The following is a 19,965-nucleotide window of genomic DNA, read 5'->3' as shown; positions in this document are numbered from 1 at the left end:
TAACTGTGAACTGGAACAAAAATGCAAACAAACTTAGGACTAAGAGTCCAACTTAGCTGATAGTAGTCTAGAAGCAGGAACATGCAACAGAAAGGCTCTGGTTACACTGATGGCCCGCACTAGAATAACTGAGCAGCAAGGCTAAATAGGATACTCCCACATCCTGATGAAAACAGGTGAACAGAGAAAGTGAAGCACACAAGTCCAGTACCACCAGCGACCACCGGGGGAGCCCAAAAACCAAATTCACAACAGTACCCCCCCCTCAAGGAGGGAGCACCGAACCCTCACAAGAACCACCAGGGCGATCAGGATGAGCCCTATGAAAGGCACGGACCAAATCAGAGGCATGAACATCAGAGGCTGTCACCCAAGAATTATCCTCCTGACCGTAGCCCTTCCACTTGACCAGATACTGAAGTTTCCGTCTGGAAACACGGGAGTCCAAGATCTTCTCCACAACGTACTCCAATTCACCCTCAACCAACACCGGAGCGGGAGGCTCAACGGAAGGCACAACCGGTACCTCATACCTGCGCAATAATGACCGATGGAAAACATTATGGATAGAAAAAGATGCCGGGAGGTCCAATCGAAAGGACACAGGGTTAAGAATCTCCAAAATCTTATACGGGCCGATGAACCGAGGCTTAAACTTAGGAGAAGAAACCCTCATAGGGACAAAACGAGAAGACAACCACACCAAGTCCCCAACACGAAGACGAGGACCAACACGACGACGGCGGTTAGCAAAATGCCGAGTCTTCTCCTGGGACAACTCCAAATTGTCCACCACCTGTCCCCAAATCCGATGCAACCTATCCACCACAGTATCCACTCCAGGACAATCCGAAGACTCCACCTGACCAGAAGAAAAGCGAGGATGAAACCCCGAATTGCAAAAAAAAGGAGAAACCAAAGTGGCAGAACTAGCCCGATTATTGAGGGCAAACTCCGCCAACGGCAAAAAGGCAACCCAGTCATCCTGATCCGCAGACACAAAACACCTCAAGTAAGTCTCCAAGGTCTGATTAGTTCGCTCAGTCTGGCCATTAGTCTGAGGATGGAACGCAGACGAAAAAGACAAATCAATGCCCATCCTAGCACAGAACGCCCGCCAAAATCTAGACACGAACTGGGTCCCCCTGTCAGAAACGATATTCTCCGGAATACCATGCAAGCGAACCACATTTTGAAAAAACAGAGGAACCAACTCGGAAGAGGACGGCAACTTAGGCAAGGGCACCAAATGAACCATCTTTGAAAAACGGTCACACACCACCCAGATGACAGACATTTTCTGAGAAACAGGGAGATCAGAAATAAAATCCATAGAGATGTGAGTCCAAGGCCTCTTTGGAATAGGCAAAGATAACAACAATCCGCTAGCCCGAGAACAACAAGGTTTGGCCTGAGCACAAACATCACAAGACTGCACAAAAACTCGTACATCTCGAGACAGAGAAGGCCACCAAATCCCTGGTACCAAAGATTCCGGGATGACCTGCCAACGAGAAGAATGAACCTCCGAGATGACTCTACTGGTCCAATCATCAGGAACAAACAGTCTACCAGGCGGGCAACGATCAGGTCTATCCGCCTGAAACTCCTGCAAAGCCCGTCGCAGGTCTGGGGAAACAGCAGATAATATCACCCCATCCTTAAGGATACCTGTAGGTTCAGAATCACCAGGGAAATCAGGCTCAAAACTCCTAGAAAGGGCATCCGCCTTCACATTTTTAGAACCCGGTAAGTATGAGACCACAAAATTAAACCGAGAGAAAAACAACGACCAGCGCGCCTGTCTAGGATTCAGGCGCCTGGCAGACTCAAGATAAATCAAATTCTTGTGATCGGTCAATACCACCACCTGATGTCTAGCCCCCTCAAGCCAATGACGCCACTCCTCAAAAGCCCACTTCATGGCCAAAAGCTCCCGATTACCAATATCATAATTTCGCTCGGCGGGCGAAAATTTTCGAGAAAAGAACGCACAAGGTCTCATCACGGAGCAATCGGAACTTTTCTGCGACAAGACCGCCCCAGCTCCGATCTCGGAAGCATCGACCTCAACCTGAAAAGGAAGAGTAACATCAGGCTGACGCAACACAGGGGCGGAAGAAAAGCGGCGCTTAAGCTCCCGAAAGGCCTCCACAGCAGCAGGGGACCAATCAGCAACATCAGCACCCTTTTTGGTCAAATCAGTCAAAGGTTTAGCAACATCAGAAAAACCAGTTATAAATCGACGATAAAAATTAGCAAAGCCCAAAAATTTCTGAAGGCTCTTAAGCGAAGAAGGTTGCGTCCAATCACAAATAGCCCGAACCTTGACAGGATCCATCTCAATGGAAGAGGGGGAAAAAATGTACCCCAAAAAAGAAATCTTTTGAACCCCAAAAATACACTTAGAACCCTTCACACACAAGGAATTAGCCCGCAAAACCTGAAAAACCCTCCTGACCTGTTGGACATGAGAATCCCAGTCATCCGAAAAAATCAAAACATCATCCAGATACACGATCATGAATTTATCCAAATATTCCCGGAAAATGTCATGCATAAAGGACTGAAAGACTGAAGGGGCATTTGAAAGACCAAAAGGCATTACTAAATACTCAAAATGGCCCTCGGGCGTATTAAATGCGGTCTTCCACTCATCCCCCTGCTTAATTCGCACCAAATTATACGCCCCACGGAGATCAATCTTAGAGAACCACTTAGCCCCTTTTATTCGAGCAAACAAATCAGTCAGCAGTGGCAGAGGATACTGATATCTGACTGTAATTTTATTCAAGAGTCGATAATCAATACACGGCCTCAAAGAGCCATCTTTTTTAGATACAAAGAAAAAACCGGCTCCTGAGGGAGATGAAGAAGGACGAATATGTCCCTTTTCCAGGGACTCCTTAATATATTCTCGCATAGCAGCATGTTCAGGTACAGACAGATTAAATAAACGACCCTTTGGAAATTTACTGCCCGGAATCAGATCTATGGTACAATCGTAATCTCTGTGAGGAGGTAGTGAACCAAGCTTAGGCTCCTCAAAAACATCACGATAATCAGATAAAAATTCCGGAATCTCAGAGTGAATAGATGACGAAATGGAAACCAAAGGTACGTCCCCATGAGCCCCCTGACATCCCCAGCTTAACACAGACATTGCTTTCCAGTCAAGAACTGGGTTATGAGATTGTAACCATGGCAATCCGAGCACCAAAACATCATGTAGATTGTACAACACAAGGAAGCGAATCGTCTCCTGATGGTCTGGATTCATACGCATAGTCACTTGTGTCCAGTATTGTGGTTTATTACTAGCCAATGTTGTAGAGTCAATACCCTTCAGAGGTATAGGAACTTCCAGAGGCTCTAGATCAAACCCACAGCGCCTGGCAAAGGACCAATCCATGAGACTCAAAGCGGCGCCAGAGTCGACATAGGCATCCGCGGTAATTGACGATAATGAACAAATCAAGGTCACAGACAAAATAAACTTAGACTGTAAAGTGCCAATTGAAATAGACTTATCAACCTTTTTTGTACGTTTAGAGCATGCTGATATAACATGAGTTGAATCACCACAATAGAAGCACAACCCATTTTTTCGCCTAAAATTCTGCCGTTCGCTTCTGGACAGAATTCTATCACATTGCATATTTTCTGGAGCCTTCTCAGAAGACACCGCCAAATGGTGCACAGGTTTGCGCTCCCGCAAACGCCGATCAATCTGAATAGCCATTGTCATGGACTCATTCAGACCTGTAGGTGCAGGGAACCCCACCATAACATCTTTAATGGCATCAGAGAGACCCTCTCTGAAATTCGCCGCCAGGGCGCACTCATTCCACTGAGTAAGCACAGACCATTTACGAAATTTTTGGCAGTATATTTCAACTTCATCTTGCCCTTGAGATAGGGCCATCAAGGTCTTTTCAGCCTGAATCTCTAAATTAGGTTCCTCATAAAGCAACCCCAAAGCCAGAAAAAACGCATCCACATTGAGCAACGCAGGATCCCCGGGTGCCAATGCAAATGCCCAGTCTTGAGGGTCACCCCGCAGCAAGGAAATCACTATCCCAACCTGCTGTGCGGGATCTCCAGCGGAGCGAGATCTCAGGGAAAGAAATAATTTACAATTATATTTGAAATTCAGGAAACGAGATCTATCCCCGGAGAAAAATTCTGGTATAGGAATTCTAGGTTCAGATATAGGGGCATGAATAACAAAATCCTGTAAATTTTGAACCTTCGTAGCAAGATTATTCAAACCTGTAGCCAAACTCTGAGGATCCATTTTAATCAGGTGAAATCAGAGCCATTCAAGGATTAGAAGGAGAGAGAGAGGCAAAGGCTGCAATTAGAGCAGAAATGCAACTGAGTCAACAATTGAGCAAGCTCAGAAGAAAAAAAAAAAAAAAAAATCTGCAGACTTCTTTTTCTCTCCTTTCTTCTGCCAACGGTTTTAACCCTTGGCCGGCCATACTGTCATGGTTCCCAATGGCAAGGGAACGTCAGAGAACTTAAATAACGGACTAGCTCTTGGGTGATGGAATCTCGAGCTGACCGTGAGGTAAACCTACCACACAACTAACAGTGGCCAGGTGACGTGCCTACGTTTTATCCCTAGACGCCCAGCGCCAGCCGGAGAACTAACTAACCCTAATAGAGGAAAAAACAGACCTGGCTTACCTCTAGGGAAATTCCCCCAAAAAGGAGACAGAAGCCCCCCACATATATTGACGGTGAGTTCAGAGGAAAAGACATACGCAGTATGAAGGTAGGTTCAGCAAAGCGAGGTCCGCTTACTAGATAGTAAGAAGATACAAAAGGGAACTTCACGGTCAGCTGAAAACCCTATTAAAATACCATCCAGAAATTACTTTAAGACTCATGTGTCAACTCATGACACCGGAGTGGTAATTTCGGCCCACAAGAGCTTCCAGCTACAGAAACATAACATAACTGTGAACTGGAACAAAAATGCAAACAAACTTAGGACTAAGAGTCCAACTTAGCTGATAGTAGTCTAGAAGCAGGAACATGCAACAGAAAGGCTCTGGTTACATTGATGGCCCGCACTAGAATAACTGAGCAGCAAGGCTAAATAGGATACTCCCACATCCTGATGAAAACAGGTGAACAGAGAAAGTGAAGCACACAAGTCCAGTACCACCAGCGACCACCGGGGGAGCCCAAAAACCAAATTCACAACAGTCTACTGTCTAAATTTACATTATCCTAATAAAATATTTTGTTTTTATTGTATATTGTGTCATATGCCTTTTATATTAATAAAATTATTTAATTAAATTATTTATTGAATCAGTGAATATTTTTTTGAGGTTTATAACAATACAGGTCTGCCCGCTCTGGTCAGTGTCTTTAGCACACACACTTGGGAAGTCTCCACACTTCCAGCCCCAGACACTGAATGAGGCAATTGGCCTCCATTTTATAGGCTGTAGCCTCACCCAGAGGTGAGGATGTGGGTAGCCAGGCCCACCCATCTCTCATAGCTACCCACAACCCGGACCCAGGTGCACCAAACGCCTCTTATTGCTTATGTGCACTACAGAAATACTATGGGTTACATCACAGAGAACAGCCATCTCTGTAACGCATACCTCCCATCAACTATGTGGCCATTAGCCACCTTACACCTTTTGGTAGTCTTGTGTTTGCTAATAGCAGTTCTGATGTCCTCAGACAGCTCCTTTGTCTTCACCATGTTGCTTTTTAAAACAGAAGTCATGATTCATTAACTAATTCATGTCACATGGGCACCAACCAATTTAATGTAAAGGGTGACAATACCAGTGTCACAGCAGCTTTAGGTTTTCTACTTTTCCCTCCCATTGTTTTTTTGTTTTACATTTTTGTTTATCATCTGCGCTTTTGTATTTAACACGAGTGCGCTATACAAAAAACTGTTTCACTTGATTCTTTTGTTTCAGGAGATTTTCCACATCGTGTACTTAAACTTCACATATCAGCATTTAAATAAACAAGTTGTCTGATACCTCTCTCTTCTGTTTGATGTGACATCGGCATTGGCGAAATGCTGCTATAGATCAGAACAGTTACCACCCAACAGCTAGCCTGTCAGTTAACAATTTAAGGACCCCTGATATGCATTGAAACGGCGGCCATTTAGGGTCCTTATATCTCATATTAAAATGGCAGTGAAAAATAAGTAAATATCGCTCCCCAGTGGGTGAAAATCCCTTGGGAGTGACAGCTGTATTTGACATAGGTATCTGCCATCTGATTAACCTGTTAATGCCGCTGTCAATCACGATAGCGGCATCTAAGTGGTTAAAACGCATACCGTAATATGTAAAGAAGTAGAAAGAAAAATCCTGAAAACCCATTTAGCCATTAAAAATGCAGCCTTTCTCTAACAGCTAAAATACCATCACATAATTGATATCTCTGGATACGGAATGACCTGGACAATAAAACTGTCTCATTATCTATTCCGAACGGCGAACACCATAAAAAATGTAATTCAAAAAAAATTTGTTTTTTTTTCATTTTGTCATACTGCCAAAAATTATTTTTATAAACCGCGGTCAAAAACTGTAATGTAAAAAATATATATTTGATAGCGTCAACTTGTCCGGTAAAAACTAGCCATAATATGGCTCATTCGGCAACAAAATAAAAGCTTTACAGCTGTCAGAATATGCCATGCAAAAACAAATTAATGTAACATATTGTTTTTAGTGTGTGAAAGTAACAAAGCATAAAAAAATGTAAATCTGGTATCGCTATAATCGTACTGACCTGAAGAATGAATTGTTCTCTTTTACTGAACCGTAAAACAACCAAAAAGATATAATAAAAACAATAACTGAATTATGCATTTTTGCCGATTCTCTGTCTGAAAAATTGTAAGAAAAGTGATTAAAAATGTTATGTATCTCAAAATGGTACAAAAAAAAAAATCTAATTGTTGGGCAGAAAGTAAGCCCTCATACAGCTTTGTTTGCAAGAAAAATTAAAAAGTTACAGGTTTCAGAATATGGAAACAGAAACAAATATATATATATTTTATTTTTAAAAGCAAAACTTAAAGAAATTGTATAAATCTGGTATCGCTGTAAGCTCAAAAAAAAGAACTATTGTTGTACTGCTGTATATTTCTTTATCCTACCGCTTAACAATAGGAATAAGGCTCGGTTCACATTTATCCTCTTCTCTCCGCTGAGCGCTTACGTCGTCGTCTCTGTATAGACAGCTGTTCAGAAAACCCCTCAATGAAACCACACAATATAATCAGGCAGATGGAGTCACTTTGGACTCCGTCTGGTCCTTGTTCTGGAGGTGTCCCATCATTTTAGGTATTTTTTAAACACACAAGTGTGGGCGACCACAGTTCTGTGCCTAAGAAGATGGATACCACTGGAACAGACACCAAAGTCCTAAATATAAGGCCGGGGTCAGACCTAACGTATAAAAATACGGTCCGTTTTTTACGGCCGAGATCCGCAGAAAAGTTCCTGAACAGTGATCCGTATTCAATGCGAGGATGCAATTTTTTTTTTCCAAAAAGTATCCGTGTGTCATCCGTATGGCATCCGTACAGCGAGATTTTCTCACCGGCTTGCAAAACGGACATATAATGGATCCATGGGCTCAAATATTCATGAAAACATACTGTGTGTATATATATATATATATATATATATATATATATATATATATATATATATATCAGTGAGACACATATAAATATATATTTATATTTATTACAGAGCTAGATAGCATAAAAGCCGGTAATTCAATTGCTGGCTTTTGCTAACTCCTTATCAAACCCGACAGGATATGAGACATGGTTTACATACAGTAAACCATTTCATATCCGTTATAATTTTACATATTCCTCACTAATAATGTCAATAATAATGTTAGTAGTTTGTGTGTGCAAAATTTGGGAGCTCTAGGTGTTAAAATAAAGGGTTAAATCACGAAAAAAACTGGCGTGGGCTCCTGCGCAATTTAAGCCAGTGACTGAGGGCAGATATTAATAGCCTAGAGAGGGACCATGGTTATAGCCCCCCCTGGCTAAAAACATCTGCCCCCAGCCACCCCAGAAAAGGCACATCTGTAAGATGCGTCTATTCTGGCACTTAGCCACTCTCTTCCCACTCCCCTGTAGCAGTGGGATATAGGGTAATAAGGGGTTAATGTCACCCTGCTAATATAAGGTGACATTAAGTCTGGTTAATAATGGAGAGATATAATGGAGAGATATCAATAAGACACCTATCCATTATTAATCCAATAGTAGTAAAGGGTTAAAAATACACAAACACACATTATGAATAAAGAATTTTAATGAAATAAATAAACACATGGGGTTTTAATATCTTTATTGTACGCTCAATCCACCTGAAGACCCTCGTTCTTCTGAAAAAAAAAGGAAAATAAAAAAGCAACAATATCCCACACCTGTCCGCCGTACAGTCATGTCCCACAATGTAATTCCATCTGAAGAGGTTAAATACAGTTACAACATGGAGCGGTGCTAATGCAACTGCTCCTGGCTGTAAGAGACTGGGGAATGAATTACTAGCGGGTGCTGTCACCGAAGCTGCGCCCCCTGGTGGCATAAACTCATTTGAACTGTAGCGTGGGAATTTTTCTGAATATTTTCTTACTCTACAGTTCATATGAGTTTATGCCACAAGGGGGCGCAGCTTTGGTGACGGCACTGCAAGTCACCGAAGCTTCCCTGCATTCCATTCATTCCCCAGTCTTTTACAGCCATGAGTCACTGACTTTCCCACTCTGGCGGAGAAAATTGCGCGGGAGCCCATGCCAGTTTTTTCCGTGATTTAACCCTTTATTTTAACACCTAGAGCTCCCAAATTTTGCACACACAAACTACTAACATTATTATTGAGGAATATATAAAAATATAATGGATATGAAATGGTTTCCTGTATGTAAACCATGTCACATATCCTGTCGGGTTTGATAAGGAGATAGCAAAAGCCAGCAATTGAATTACCAGCTTTTATGCTATCTAGCTCTGTATTAAATAAATAAATATATATATATATTTATGTCTCACTAACCTGTCAGTGTGATTTTACTGTACACCGCACTGAATTACCGGCTTTTCTATAGGACACCAGTGCATGTTTCTCGCAAGGCAGACGTGTGGTCCGTGTGTAATCCGTATTTTTCTTGCCCCATAGACTTTCACTGGCGTATTTTTGGAGGAATATGTTGACAATCACAGCATGCTGCTATTTTCTCAGCCCGTAAAATACAGCAGAGAAATAAACTGCTGATGGAAGCTGCCCCATAGAGAAATATTGGTCCGTGTGCAATGCGTTGTTTTTTCGCCTCTCCCTCGTCCGTATTTCTCTCTAGTGTGACACCGGCCTAAGGGTATGTGCACACGTTGTGGATTCCATTTTGGATTTTTCCACGTGGATTCTGCAGATTTTGTGCGGATTTCACCTGTGCTTTTACACCTGCGGATTCCTATAATGGGATAGGTGTAAAACGCTGTGGTGTGAGGCTGTGACCCTTTTTACAGCTAGGGGACGCTGTCTGTGCTCCCCAGAATGTGCACGGAGGCGTATGAAGGCCATAGGTGTGCAGGTGTAGCTGTGATTGCAATGTGTGGCAGTGACTCATGTCACAGGTAGCGGTCGCTGTGTGTTCTCCCCAGGTTGTGCATGCAGATGGATGAAGTCCATAGGTGTGCATGAGAGTCACGGATTTCCAGTCTGGGTTTTCCATGTGGCTGAAGGCCACAGGTTTGTGTGTGTTTAAAAGCCCTGCACTAAGGGGTATGGGTGTGTCAGGTGCACATCAGTGTCAGTCTGGTGTGTGCTGGTGTGCAGAGCAGAGGCCTGCAGAGCGCTGGCTGAGTGCATGGAGGCACAGGCCAGTGGAGCCAGCACCCATAGAAGCTGAATAACCTGGCACCCACAGTGTATACAGCGATACAAGTCATCCATGGTACTGGTCTCGGATGTGGACAGTCCTGTGCCCGGAGGTGAATGTCCTGTGCCCGAAGTAGTCGGATGTGGACAGTCCTGAGCCCAGAGGTGGATGTCCTGTGCCCGAAAGAGACGTATGTGGACAGTCCTGTGCCCAGAGGTGGATATCCTGTGCCCGAAAAAGACAGATGTGGACTGTCCTGTTTCCGGAGGTGGATGTCCTGTGCCCGAAAGAGGACTAGCATGTGTAACGATTGCGAACAGGTGGATATTGTGCCCGGCTGCCATCCGGAAGATATCCTGGGCTGTGTACGGCTGTGTGAGTAAAGAGATTGTGATACAGCGATGCTGGACACCCACGAGAACTAGTCAGAGGAAGGCTGGTGTGTGTAGTGTCTGCAACATATGAGGCTGTGTATATGGAGACTTGCAATATGGCATGCGGTCGCCCAGTAAATCTGTCCAAGGGAAGTCTGGCCTGTTTAGGGACTGCAAATCTAAAGCCATATGATATGTATTGCTATGAACTGGTGTGAACTGAACACTGATATTGTACACTGAAGTTATTTGCATTTGTGTGAAATGGACTTTAATGCTGTGAGGAAACACATTAAAGACTTTTGTGTTGGAAGTTTGTGGGTCACTGCCTCCTCACTACATACGATGCTGCTACAATCTTACAGCGGATTCCGCACAAAGAATTGACATACTATGGAAAATAAACTGCTGCCTTTCTGCACAGAATTTTCCGCAGCATGTGCACTGCGGATTTGGTTTTCCATAGGTTTACATGGTACTGTACACCGCATGGAAATCCGCTGCGGATCTGCAGCCAAATCCGCAACGTGTGCACATATCCTAATGGTTGAGACTGTGGTCCCAGCTGTCTTCAGATCATTGACCAGGACCTCCTGTGTAGTTCTGGGCTGATTCATGACCTTTCTCAGAATCATCCTTACCGCACGAGGTGAGATCTTGTATGGAGCCCCATTTCTTCCATTTTCTAATAATTGTGTCAACAGTTGTTGCCTTCTCACCAAGCTGCTTGCCTATTGTCCTGTAGCCCATCCCAGCCACCTTGTGCAGGTCTACAATTTTGTCCCTGGTGTCCTTAGACCGCTCTTTGGTCTTGGCCATGGTGGAGAAGTTGGAGTGTGATTGATTATGTGGACAGGTGTCTTTTATACAAGTAACGAGTTCAAACAGGTGCAATAAATACAGGTAATGTGTGCAGAGTAGGAGGTGGGAAAACTTGCAAAATTGTCAGTGTATCAAATACTGGTTTTCCCCACTGTATATTACACCATGTATAACTCAAACATACTGACCCCTCACAGGGTCAAGAAGTGTTTTCAATACAATTTTTAGTAGTAACATATAAACATTTTATTTATTTCAATACAAATAATACAACATTAAAAACAGATGGTGCCTCATACCAAGCAAAAAAACAGAAGGCAAGGCATATAAGTGGAACTCTAATGACAACAGGTTTAGTAACCTAGATACATTTACAAAGACATTATTATTGTAGGGGTAAATGTTCAAAATCTATTTTCTATAGTAGCTGACATAATGCAAAATTTCTTATTGAGGATTAGGCAATAACAATAGTGTAAAAATCTTTAATAGATATACATCTAGAATAAAGGAAAAAATTCCGAACAGACAATGTCTCCATAGCATGTCTTAAGGGTTAAAAAATAAACCATAAGAGAGACCTCCATTAATCTCTCAAACCCCCATAATTGTCCTTTAGCCTCACATGAATAATATACTGCAGAAATAACCAGAGAAAAACCAATCTCTGCAGTGTGTCATAGGAATATAATTAACCCTTAACACTTATAAAAACAAAAAAGTGCACAGAGTCAGGTTCCACACATATTACCTCCACGTGAGTCCCACTATAAGTTCAGACGCCAAGTGCCAAGCCAAGCCTCCGGACCCCTACGCACGTTTCGCTGTTGCTTCTTCCTGGGGGTGTGTCAGTGTGCAGGCATACCGTGATTTTATACAATCACCCAGCCAATCCAGTTGACCAGGGAGGAACTAAAACAGCCGAAACCAATGTATATACGGACTGAGTTATGTGGGCGGGGTTTGAATGATAAACATCCAATGAAAGTTGTCAATATGAAAGAATATATCAAACGGACTCCAAACTGTGGAAACCCCGTATTCAATGAAGGATCATTTGTTGAACCACTGTATATATGAGGCTGTGTTAATTTGAATTGGGCCAACCTGATACCAGCAAGTGGAACATGTCTTGAAGAAATTGATACGGGGACCTCTTTATTCATCTATGAGGATTCATTTGGACTTTGGAAAACAAAAGATAAAAACAGCAGAAAGAAACAAGGAGGAAGACAGCAATAAAAGATCAATTCTGTATAACTGGTTCATGATTTAGCTACATAGGGGTGTAATAGATTGACTCTCTATAGAATTTTTGCAAGTGCTTTGGGTGGTTTACGATGTTACTATTATGAGTGGGTTTATGTATAGTTCTATTATTCTTTTAACAATGTTTTATGTATTTTAATATGGGTTATTACTTATTATCACCTTGTATAGTATTATTATCACTGCTTTGCACCTACCAAATCTTGCAGAGTGGTGTTCCCTCTGTTGTCCCCTTCCTGCAGGGGGGATGACGGATGCTTCCCACTATCTAGCTTGATTTTGGTATAATTGTATAATTATATTGTTATTAAGCACATTGCACTTTTAATACTGCACTTTATGTAATTAATTACACAGTGTTATTATTCTGGGTTTATATATTGATTGTCTGGTCGCATGAGTATATCTATTGATTTTATAGTCATGGCACAAGTCACTTTAATTTTCGTCTAAATTGGGTGTAGTCCTAATATGGTTAGTTTTGTATTTCGTTGTAATCACCCACGCTTTTGTTTGATATGGGTTCTGACAGTTAGGTCAGTATATGATTGGCTGCAAATTCCGTGCGGTTTAGTATTTTTTGATTGATTTAGTTTAGAAAATAACATCTCTTTATATGATTTAGTTTCGTGTATACTGAGTGTGATTTAAGGGCTGATCTGTCACTGATATGCGGTGGATTTCCTTTAAGTGGGTAGTCCTTTCTATTATAATCTATCTGACCGCTCCAGTATCGTTATCCTTTGCTTCTTCTCTAAAGATCAGCGGCCTCGCTATGTTTTGAGGTATGCGGGGTAGACTCCTCCCACTCCAATGTGATTGGCTGTGCCAGTGCGACGGCATGTATTGGAGGTATTTTCTATCTTAGACGGATTGGCTGCGTGATGGTGCCGCTCTGTGAGTGAGGCTCCTCCCACTTTGCACTGATAGGCTGTGCTGCGGTATTCTTTTCTATTCCGCTCGCCGTGTGTAAACATTGGCATTGACATATGTTAGCGGTTTGATTTCTTTTAAAGGGTTCCCTCTTAACATACAAGTTCAAGATTGATGGTTTTCGCTATGGGGTTTCCACAGTTTGGAGTCCGTTTGATATATTCTTTCATATTGACAACTTTCATTGGATGTTTATCATTCAAACCCCGCCCACATAACTCAGTCCGTATATACATTGGTTTCGGCTGTTTTAGTTCCTCCCTGGTCAACTGGATTGGCTGGGTGATTGTATAAAATCACGGTATGCCTGCACACTGACACACCCCCAGGAAGAAGCAACAGCGAAACGTGCGTAGGGGTCCGGAGGCTTGGCTTGGCACTTGGCGTCTGAACTTATAGTGGGACTCACGTGGAGGTAATATGTGTGGAACCTGACTCTGTGCACTTTTTTGTTTTTATAAGTGTTAAGGGTTAATTATATTCCTATGACACACTGCAGAGATTGGTTTTTCTCTGGTTATTTCTGCAGTATATTATTCATGTGAGGCTAAAGGACAATTATGGGGGTTTGAGAGATTAATGGAGGTCTCTCTTATGGTTTATTTTTTAACCCTTAAGACATGCTATGGAGACATTGTCTGTTCGGAATTTTTTCCTTTATTCTAGATGTATATCTATTAAAGATTTTTACACTATTGTTATTGCCTAATCCTCAATAAGAAATTTTGCATTATGTCAGCTACTATAGAAAATAGATTTTGAACATTTACCCCTACAATAATAATGTCTTTGTAAATGTATCTAGGTTACTAAACCTGTTGTCATTAGAGTTCCACTTATATGCCTTGCCTTCTGGTTTTTTGCTTGGTATGAGGCACCATCTGTTTTTAATGTTGTATTATTTGTATTGAAATAAATAAAATGTTTATATGTTACTACTAAAAATTGTATTGAAAACACTTCTTGACCCTGTGAGGGGTCAGTATGTTTGATTATTATTAGGAAGTGTGGCCCATTCCCATATAGGGTTTATAGGGCCAGGGTGGTATGTTTACCATGTATAACTGCAGAAAATATGTGATAGAGACACACAGCTCTGCTACATACAGACATGGCCCTGCTATATGCACAATATACAAACACAGCTCTGCTACTTACACATCGTACGCACACACAGCCCTGCTACGTACACATAGCTGTGCTACATACACATTATATACACACAGCTCTGCTACATACACATTATATACACACAGCTCTGCTACATACACATACGGCTCTGCTACATACACATACAGCTCTGCTACATACACACACGGCTCTGCTACATCCATATCATACACACACGAATCTGCTATATACACATTAGGCTGACCTCACACTATCAGTATTTGGTCAGTATTTTACCTCAGTATCTGTAAGCCAAAGCCAGGAGTGGGTGATAAATGCAGAAGTGGTGCATATGTTTCTATTATACTTCTCCTCTGATTGTTCCACTCCTGGTTTTGGCTTACAAATACTGAGGTAAAATACTGACCAAATACTGATAGTGTGACGGCAGCCTTACACACACACGGCTCTGCTCCGTACACCTCATACACACACGGCTCTACTACATAGATACTATAAACCCCTCCTGACTCCACACAGAAACTTCCCATCATCCAGCACCATAACAACCAGCACAGCAGAGTCCTGAGGCCCCTGATCATGTGACCCCTGACTCCTCCCCTCCTGTGACCTCATCCCAGGTCCTGTGCGCACAGAACAGCCATATATGTGGTGTGCGGCTCTGCAGGTGGAGGTAGGTGCTGGAGATTCCCCATTACTGGGCGCAGGGGACATTAACCCCCTCAGCGCTGAGCCTGTGATAAATCTCTGTATGTGACTGTAATAGGTCTGTGCCCAGACGTCACCTCTCTGCTGTCCAGAATCCCGGAGTATCTATCAGCCATATCCTCCTTCTCCTCTCGCTTCCTCAAACTCAATGTGGACAAATCTGAACTCATCATCTTTCCTCCATCTCCTAGAACTTCCTTACCTGACCTATCGCAATTAACGACATCACGCTTTCCCCCGTACCGGAAGTCCGCTGCCTCAGAGTAACCCTTGACTCTGCCCTGTCCTTCAAACCGCACATCCAAGCTCTTTCCACCTCCAGCACAAAAATAACTCCAGAATCCGTCCTTTCCTCAACCGTCAATCTACTAAAATGCATCTCCTGCCTTGACTACTGCAACATCCTTTTCTGTGGCCTCCCTGCTAACACTCTTGCACCTCTCCAGTCCATCCTTAACTCTGCTGCCCGACTAATTCATCTCCTCGCTACTCCTCCGCTTCCCCCCTCTGCAAATCTCTTCACTGGCTCCCATTCCCTCAGCGTATCCACTTCAAATTACTAATACTGACCTGCAAAGCCATCCATAACCTGTCTTCTCCATATATCTCTGAACTAATCTCCCGATATCTTCCTTCACGTAATTTCCGGTCCTCCCAAGACCTCCTTCTCTCCTCCGCACTTATTCGCTCCTCACCCAACTGCCTCCAGGACTTCTCCAGAATATCCCCCATCCTCTGGAATTCTTTGCCCCAACACATCCGACTATCAACCACATTCGGATCCTTCAGATGGAACCTGAAAACCCACCTCTTCAGGAAAGCCTACAGCCTGCACTGACCCCGCTGCCTCCTCGCCACTACTGAAGCTACCGCCTCACCAACACCGGAGCTCCTGCAACCCTCAACCTACTGTCTCCTTCCCCATAATCCTGTAGAATGTAAGCCCGCAAGGGCAGGGTCCTCGCCCTTCTGTATCAGTCTGTAAATGTTAGTTTGTTTACTGTAAGCGATATCTGTAACGTGTATGTAACCCCATCTCATGTACAGCACCATGGAATCAATGGTGCTATACAAATACATAATAATAATACCCGGGGCAGGACGGGGCCATGAATGAATGTAGTGATCATGTGACGCCAGTAACAGCTCCAGAGGTTTCTTACATGGGATCTTTATGATGTTACATCGTCATCTTGTCCCCATTCAGGTCCCTACAATATCGGATCCTCTCAGTGGAGATCTTCTATATAAGAGAATTCTCCTGAGTGACCCTACAAGGATGGATAGGGACAGGGACAAGATGGCGGAGAGGATATTACACCTCACCCTAGAGATCCTCTTCCGGCTTACTGGTGAGGTGAGAGATTCTGATGACGGCACATTACATCATTCTTATCTATGGGAATAACATGGACAGAACTGGAGAGGTGAGAACTCTGGAAATGTCTGTAGTGAGATTTATTAATGTGTCTCTCCATAACCAGGATTACACAGTAGTGAAGAAGACCTCTAGTGAGCGCTGTCAGCCCCCTGTGTCTGAGGAATGGGGAAGACCCCTGAGCCCAATCACGGGGCCTCCACCTCACCCCCTGATACATGAGAACATCAATGACCAGAAGATCCTAGAACTCACCTACAAGATGATTGAGCTGCTGACTGGAGAGGTGACACTGCTGGGAATGCTGGGACATTATACAGTAACACTATGGAGGGATCGGGGGATGACGGTATCATTGTATGTGTCAGGTTCCTATAAGGTGTCAGGATGTCGCCGTCTATTTCTCCATGGAGGAGTGGGAGTATTTAGAAGGGCACAAAGATCTGTACAAGGACATCATGATGGAGATTCCCCAGCCCCTCACATCACCAGGTAATAGACAGGGCTGAATACATACGGCCTATAATTATCTGTATGTAAAGAATGAATTCAGTCCCTGTATGTGTTTCCACCAGTTCTATCCAGTGAGAGGACAACACCAGAGAGATGTCCCCGTCCTCTTCTTCCACAGGACTGTAAACAAGAAGATCCCAATGTTTCTCAGGATCATCAGGTAGATGGTGAGAAGGTGTCATGAGATCTCCCCTGAGATGTGTAGAAGCCTGTGACGTTCTTGTGTTTAGTCTTATCCCCCAATTTTATACACTGAATGGCCAATTTTTCAGAGACACCGGTCTTTTACCAGTTGTAGCCTTACAGGATGGCATTTGACCAGTGACCCCTTAATCCAGTATAATTGAAGTGATGGTTATCAGCTGGAATCCACATTTAAATTGGAAGTGTGAGTGACGTCAAACAGAGGCATTAGGGCTAGATTAAACAGAACCAGTATTTCAAAAACTACCAACCTTGTGGGGATTTTCCTTGCAATGGTATCAAGGCTATACTGGGAATGTTGTGATCAAGGAAAAATATTCAACATTTCAGGCTGGTGGAGGTGGATTAATAATGTGGGAATGTTTTCTTGGCACATCCTGGTACCTGTACACTAGAGCTTACATACAGCTTTTTATACTATAGTAGAAGGACCCACAAGGGTCAAATAGTCAGGGTGCAGCGTAGGGGGGCAGTTTTGAAAGGTGGTTCAATATGGATTAGGGGCTGCTTGAGATGGCACTTTGAAGATGGGTCAGCATGAGGCATGGATAGTGTGGACATCATAGTTCATACGTGAGGAAGGTGTGATAGACATAATTCAAAAGGGAGGACAGTGTTGCGATTGCAGAGACGAGCTGTGGATGTGAAATGTTATTATGGTGTCAGGACGAGATGACTAAGAAAGGAATACGAACAACTCCAATCAGAGTAGATGTCACCTATAAGTTACCTGGGTGTCAGGATGTATTGACAATGGATAATCACGACCATTAAACGACCACCGACCCGTTATATGAAACTGATCAGCAGCCGTATAATAACCTGTAGATTGGCCGACCGCACTTATGTGTGCACAGAACAATTGTTAACATAATCGCTCTGTGGGCATAGACTCACACTTTGCTTCAAAGCTGTGATATTTAATGCAAGACTAAAAATTACTTCACCCAACGAACAAACGTTTTGCTTGTGCATCTGATGATTTACAGTTTGTTTTAAATAGACTATTATTTGGTTGTTGATTATCGACCGGTGTAAATGCGCATTAGAGAGTTACTAAACTTTATGGAGCTTTTAAAACATCTTTAGTCCCTTTAGTTCTTAAGAGCGCTTAAAGCAACTCTTAGAGATGCGCCTCTATGGAGCGCACATAGCGCAGAGCGGAAACAGGAGAGAATTATAATCTCCTGTCTCCAGAATTGTGCACTTCTTAAGGCTGTGTGCACACGTTGCGGATTTGATTGCGGATCCGCAGCGTTTTTTGCTGCGCAGAATTGCATCAAATCCGCAGTGTAGTGCACAACCAATGTAAGTCTATGGGAGCCGCAGACTTGATGTGCACTTGCTGCGGAAAAATCCGCACTGAAACGCAGCTTTTTTTTTTTTCCACAGCATGTCACTTCTTTTGTGCGGAACTGCAGCGTTTCTGCACCCATTGACTTCCATTGTATCAGGCACATCCGCAGCAAACCCACAGATGTAAAAAAGATGTGCAGTTTTGCTGCAGATGTGTGTGCGAGAAACGCTGCAGTTCGGGAGGAGGGAAGTATGTGGGCGGTGACTGTGTGCATGTATGTGTGCGCAGGCGGGGTCTGCGGGCTGTTCGCGGGTCTGCCGGGGTATCTGTGGGGCTGTCACGGGGGTCTACGTGGGGTGCGGGGCTGTCCGGGTGTATGCGGGGCTGTCTGGGTGTGTGTGGGGCTGTCCGGGTGTGTGCGGGGGAGTTGTGTGTGTGTGTGTCTGTGTGCAGGCATCGTCCGATGGGAGTACAAGTCCCATCGGGCTATGCCTGCTACAATGACAGTGATTGACACATTAGCCAATGATGGGACAGTAGTAGTCCCATCATCCGGCTAATGTGTTAAATGTAAAAAAAAAAAAAAAAAACCACATATACAGTGCATACATATAGACATATAGTACATACAACATACAGAACATACAACATACAGAACATACAACATACAGTACATACAACATGCAACATACAGTACATACAACATACAGAACATGCAGCATATAACATATTGTACATACAGCATAGAGTACATACAACATATAACATACAGAACATACAATATACAGTACATGCAACATATAACATACAATACATGCAATATACAGTACATGCAACATATACAGTACATACAACATGCAATATACAGTACATGCAACATATAACATACAGTACATACAACATGCAACATACACCATGCAACATACATGCAACATATAACATACAGTACATGCAACATACACCATGCAACATGCAACATACAGTACATACAACATATAAATATATCCCTCTGCCGCTGTGAGAAATAGTTCCTACTCTCACTTGTGGCACTGCTGTGTGGGAAAATTCTCACGCAGCTTTCCAATAAAGTGAGACCCGGAACTCAGGTAACCTCTTCAGTGATGCACTGCAGGAGCCATTGTCTTCTGTCAGTGTGTCACTGGAGGCCCTATAGAGCAGTGACATCTCCTGATGTCACTGTTCTATAGGGGAGATTGTCGTTGGACAGTCGTTATTAATTGGACTACGGCGGAAAGGGAGTATACGGTTGTTTTTGTTTGTTTTTTTTATTTCTTGCAGGCGATCGAGGGAATTAGGCGTGCTTGTAAGTATGGTGAAATTAAGAATATTAAAATACTTTTTTCTGGCTGTGTCTTTATTTTTTTTAACTCTTTCACTACTATAGGATTAATAATGGATAGGCATCT

General features: G+C 43.1%; 2 protein-coding genes across 3 annotated transcripts in view; both read left to right on the top strand.

Moving 5' to 3' along the window:
* The window catches only part of LOC143768146 (uncharacterized), a 350,260-nt gene that overhangs the window by 90,033 nt on the left and 240,262 nt on the right, over nt 1-19,965 (top strand). The gene's annotated exons all lie outside the window — the stretch shown is intronic.
* LOC143767240 (uncharacterized) overlaps nt 1-19,965 on the top strand; it is a 62,392-nt gene that overhangs the window by 24,104 nt on the left and 18,323 nt on the right. The window contains exon 2 of one of the 2 annotated variants that reach the window (XM_077255429.1): nt 17,100-17,197. In XM_077255429.1, coding sequence (XP_077111544.1) covers nt 17,100-17,197 — 98 coding nt within the window. Of the gene's footprint in view, nt 1-9,838; nt 9,844-17,099; nt 17,198-19,965 lie in introns of both variants that reach the window. The other variant, XM_077255431.1, reaches the window with a different exon arrangement.

This window comes from Ranitomeya variabilis, chromosome 4 (assembly GCF_051348905.1).
Source record: "Ranitomeya variabilis isolate aRanVar5 chromosome 4, aRanVar5.hap1, whole genome shotgun sequence".
NCBI lineage: Eukaryota > Metazoa > Chordata > Amphibia > Anura > Dendrobatidae > Ranitomeya > Ranitomeya variabilis.
The sequence above is the reverse complement of the archived record's forward strand: the minus strand, read 5'-3'. Positions and strand labels throughout refer to the sequence as shown.